This window comes from Nicotiana sylvestris, chromosome 9 (assembly GCF_000393655.2).
Source record: "Nicotiana sylvestris chromosome 9, ASM39365v2, whole genome shotgun sequence".
In the NCBI taxonomy this organism is placed as follows: domain Eukaryota; kingdom Viridiplantae; phylum Streptophyta; class Magnoliopsida; order Solanales; family Solanaceae; genus Nicotiana; species Nicotiana sylvestris.
In genome coordinates this window covers 151,756,825-151,761,180 of record NC_091065.1, presented here as the reverse complement: position 1 = coordinate 151,761,180, position 4,356 = coordinate 151,756,825, and the positions used below count along the sequence as shown (strand labels likewise).

The following is a 4,356-nucleotide window of genomic DNA, read 5'->3' as shown; positions in this document are numbered from 1 at the left end:
GGTCATTGTTACGCGGTCCGCACTAGGCCCCGTTTTTCTTCACTTCTCTTGGTCTTTGATACTTGAGCAGGTTTCATTCTTTTTGAGCCGATCCTTGACATTTCGTCACTTTGTCAATCAACCCTGCAATCAAGCACAACTTGTGAGCATTTTGGGATGGTTTTTGTATCAATTTATACTCAAAACATAGGCAAGTAGGGACATAAACACTTTAAAATCCTAACTTATCACCTAACACTGCCCCAATAGCATGGTCACTTGCATCACACATAAGTTCAAATGGTAAGGACCAATCAGGTGCCACAATAATGGGAGCAGACACTAACTTCTTTTTGAGTTCTTCAAATTCCTTGAGTCAAGCATCATCAAAGTTGAAAGTTACATCATTTTCAAGCAGCATGCACAACGGAGTAGAAATTTTTGAAAAATCTTTAATAAAGCGCCGATAGTATCCCGCGTGTCCCAAGAAACTCCGGACACCCTTCACCGAAATAGGCAGAGGTAATTTTTCAATCGCCTCCACCTTTGCCTTATCAACTTCAATGCCGCTCTTAGATACTCTATGACCAACACGATGCCTTCTTGTACCATAAAATGACACTTTTCCCAGTTCAGTACCAGATTTGTTTCTTCACAACGGGCCAGCACCTTGATTAAATTCCTTAAGCAATCATCATAAGAAGACCTAAAAACTAAAAAATTATCCATAAACACTTCCATGAATTTTTCCACCATGTCGGTGAAAATAGCCATCATACACCTCAGGAAAGTGGCTGGTGCATTACAAAGACCAAACGACATTCTCTTGAAGGCAAAAGTACCATAAGGACAAGTAAAAGTGGTCTTCTCCTAATCCTCTAGGCATATGACAATCTGATTGTATCCCAAATAACCATCAAGGAAGTAATAATATTCATGCCCGGCTAATCTATCTAGCATTTGGTCAATGAATAGAAGTGGGAAGTGGTCCTTGCGGGTTGCTTTATTGAGCCTTTTATAATCAATGCAGACTCTCCACCCCGTCATAGTGCGAGTAGGAATTAGCTCGTTTTTCTCATTCTCAATCACAATCATCCCTCCCTTTTTGGGCACACATTGAACTGGGCTTACCCAATTGCTGTCAGAAATAGGAAAGATGATACCTGTATCGAGCAATTTAATTACTTCCTTTTTTACAACCTCTTTCATAATGAGATTTAACCTTCTTTGCTGCTCCACACTGGGGCGGTTTCCATCCTCCAAAAATATTTTATGCATGCAAAATAATTGACTAATTCCCTTGATGTCAGCAATAGTTCACCCAATAGCCTTTTAGGCTCACGGAGTACTTTGAGCAATATTTCTTCTTGAGTGTTAGTCAAGCTGGAAGAGATAATCACGGGAAATGTCTCAGAGTTCCCCAAATAAGCGTAACACAGGTGCGCTGGTAGAGGCTTAAGTTCTAGCTTTGGGGCTTCTTCAATAGATGACTTAGGAGGGGTCAGAGTGACAGGCCTGTCCAACTCCTCAAATTTTCCAAACCCATGGATATAATTGCAGGACATATCAAGTACTTGCTCAATCTCTCCCATCATTTCATCTTCACTATCTTCTTCATCCCCAATCAAACCTTGTTCAAGAGGATCTATAGGGCTCATATAAGGCACTAATGATGTAGCACCGCTTTCCACCACAGAAATCATGGATAGCTCTTCATAGTGGGCTGTCAACCTGAGTGATTTATAAACATTGAATTCCTCCACTCGATCACCTACTCTCATCGTCATCTTTCCTTCACAAACATCAATAATAGCTCGGCCCGTGGCTAAGAATGGATGGGGCTTCCTGATCAGGCTCGTAGTCCAAGATAATGAAATCAGCTGGGAAAATGAAAGAACCCACTTGAACTAACACATCTTCAATCACTCCTTCAGGATGAGAAAGAGAGCGATCAACCAACTGTAAGATAACTGTTGTTGGGCGTGGCTCACCCAACCCCAACTGTCTGAACACAAATAGTGGCATCAAATTGATGCTCGCTCCAAGATCACATAAAGCTCGCCCAACAACATGTTTACCAATCGATATTTGAATAGTGAAACTACCTAGATCCTTCAATTTCTGAGGTAACTTGCCTTGAATTCTTGAACTGCACTCCTCAGTGAGTGCCACAATTTTGAACTCGGTCAGCTTCCTTTTATTCGCCATTGTGTCCTTGATGTACTTTGCATATTTGGGTACTTCTTGTAAGATGTCAACAAATGGAATATTAATTTGCTCCTGCTTTAAAATATCAAGAAACTTTTTATATGCAGCGTTATCCCTTAATTTCTAAAATCTTTGAGGGAATGGAGGTGGTGGCCTTGCAACCAATGGTGGGGGTTGCTAAGCCACCGCCTCTCTAGCTGGCTTCTCTGACTCCTTAGATTTTTCTGATGTTGATTCTATAGCGGTTGGCCTCTCATTTAAAGTCACATGTCTCATCTTTTTAGACTGAACTTCTTCTAATTGTCTCCCATTCCTCAATGACACGACATTAAGGGATGCCATAGGATTAGCTTTAGTGTTACTTGGAAGATCTCCAGCTGGTCTAGTGTTTTGAGCACTGGCAAGCTATCCCATTTGGCGCTCCAAATTTCTCATTGTTGCGGCTTGGGCTTGCTGCTCAGCCATAAATTTTTGAGAGAGGGCTTGCTGTTCAGCCATCACTTTCTAAAAGAGGGCTTGCTGATCAGCCATCACTTTTTAAGTTGCTGCTCAGCCATCACTTTTTTCAACATGTCTTCAAGGTGATTTGTTGGACTCGCTTGTTGTTCAACCTGAGGTGGTCTATATTGCTGTTGAGTTGCTTGAGGCCTGTATTTATTCTGAGTACCTTGGTTTCCACCCCAAGAGAAGTTTGGGTGGTTCCTCCAGTTGGGATTGTAAGTGTTTCCATATTGGTTTGTTTGGCCCCTATTTGAATTACCCACAAAGTAGACAAGACTCTGGGTTAGCAGGGCATATGTCGCTCGTGTGACCCTCTCCACATATTTCACAAAACACTTGAACCTGTTGTACCTGTTGTGCTTGTTACTTGTTGATAATCAAGGTCATCTGATTGACTTGGTTGGCCAATGTAGAAATCTGCGCTGATAATGCTGAGAAGACATCTAACTCAAGAACTCCTGTAGATTTTGCACAGTGTGTATCCCCATCTCTCCTTTCCAATCCGGATTGCTTTTGGAGAATTTGTTAAATAATGCATATCTCGTCAAAGCATTTCTCCAACACTTGACCTCCAGCTGCAACATTTACCACAATCTTTGTATCAGGATGTAGACCTTCTATGAAAGTGTGAGCTAATACTTATCTTGTCTGATTTATAAGGACAATCTCTGATTAGCCCCTTGAACCTCTCCTAAGTTGAGTATAAAGACTCCCCCCCTTTCTGTTTGAAGGCAACTATCTCACTTCTAATCTTTGCAGTTTTGGCCAAATCATTCCATGAGGTAATAAAATTAGCTGATTCTGCCTTCAACCATCGCTTTGCTTCACCCAACAGTGAGAATGGAAAAAGTGTGAGCCTTACATAGTCTGGAGTGACTCTGTTAGTGATATAAGTGTCACTAATATCTAAGAAGTTCAGGATATGCTGTTGTGGATCCTCATGTGGAAGAGCCATAAACTGCCCATTCGCATGAAGTAGCTGAATCATGCTTTGTTTCAGCTCAAAGTGCCCCGTGATTCTGGGCTTCACAATGCTAGAGGTAATATTTGCAATGTTGGGCATCGCCACCTCCTGAACAGCCATGTGTTTCTCCTCTACCATGTTCCCAGGAAATTGAACAAGTGCCTGAATATTATTCGTGTCCCTTGCTTCCCTCAACCTCCTATTAAATGTTCTCTCAGGTTCAGGATCAAAGCCTTGAAGTCGGTCCTGGCTTCTGACCCTACGTATTCAATCAAAGTTCCTGAGATCTGAGCGACAATCAAGTAATGTTAGACTCAACAAAATAAACAATTAAAGCAAAAACTACAAAGTAGTTAATATTCAAGTCCCCGGCAACAACGCCAAAAACTTGTTGCTCCCAAACGCATACGCAAGTATACATGGTCGTACAAGTAATAAAATGATAAGTCGAGTGTCGAACCCCCAGAGACTTATATCAACTACTCACTAACACACCAATATTGTTATTCCGTCAAGCTAAATTTGAGTTCAAGAGTTTAATTATGCTAAACTACAATTCTAAGTAATAACTAAATTATCAAGCAAAAGAATGATTGTTATGTATTCAATAGAGACAACTATTTCAGGGTTGTGATCGATTCACCAATCCTATTGTGTTCTAGTTAACTCTTCCTCTCATACAATTCACTCATGGTTGCTAATTA

General features: G+C 41.0%; 1 protein-coding gene across 1 annotated transcript; it reads right to left on the bottom strand.

The window, feature by feature from the left end:
• Positions 1-1,782: 1,782 nt before the first annotated feature.
• Positions 1,783-2,529, bottom strand: LOC138878425 (uncharacterized). The gene is made up of 2 exons (XM_070158102.1): positions 2,374-2,529; positions 1,783-2,259 (listed from the first exon to the last, which is right to left on the bottom strand). Exons 1-2 carry the CDS (start codon positions 2,527-2,529, stop codon positions 1,783-1,785), a joined length of 633 nt encoding a protein of 210 aa, XP_070014203.1.
• Positions 2,530-4,356: the final 1,827 nt, after the last annotated feature.

Bases quoted from the DNA above. Each gene is read 5' to 3' on its own strand.
- LOC138878425 (XM_070158102.1), bottom strand. From the start codon at position 2,529: ATGGCATCCCTTAATGTCGTGTCATTGAGGAATGGGAGACAATTAGAA. The intron at 2,260-2,373 runs GTGGCTTAGCAA...ATTTTAAAGCAG, and splicing joins AGAAGCCAGCTAGAGAGGCG to GAGCAAATTAATATTCCATT.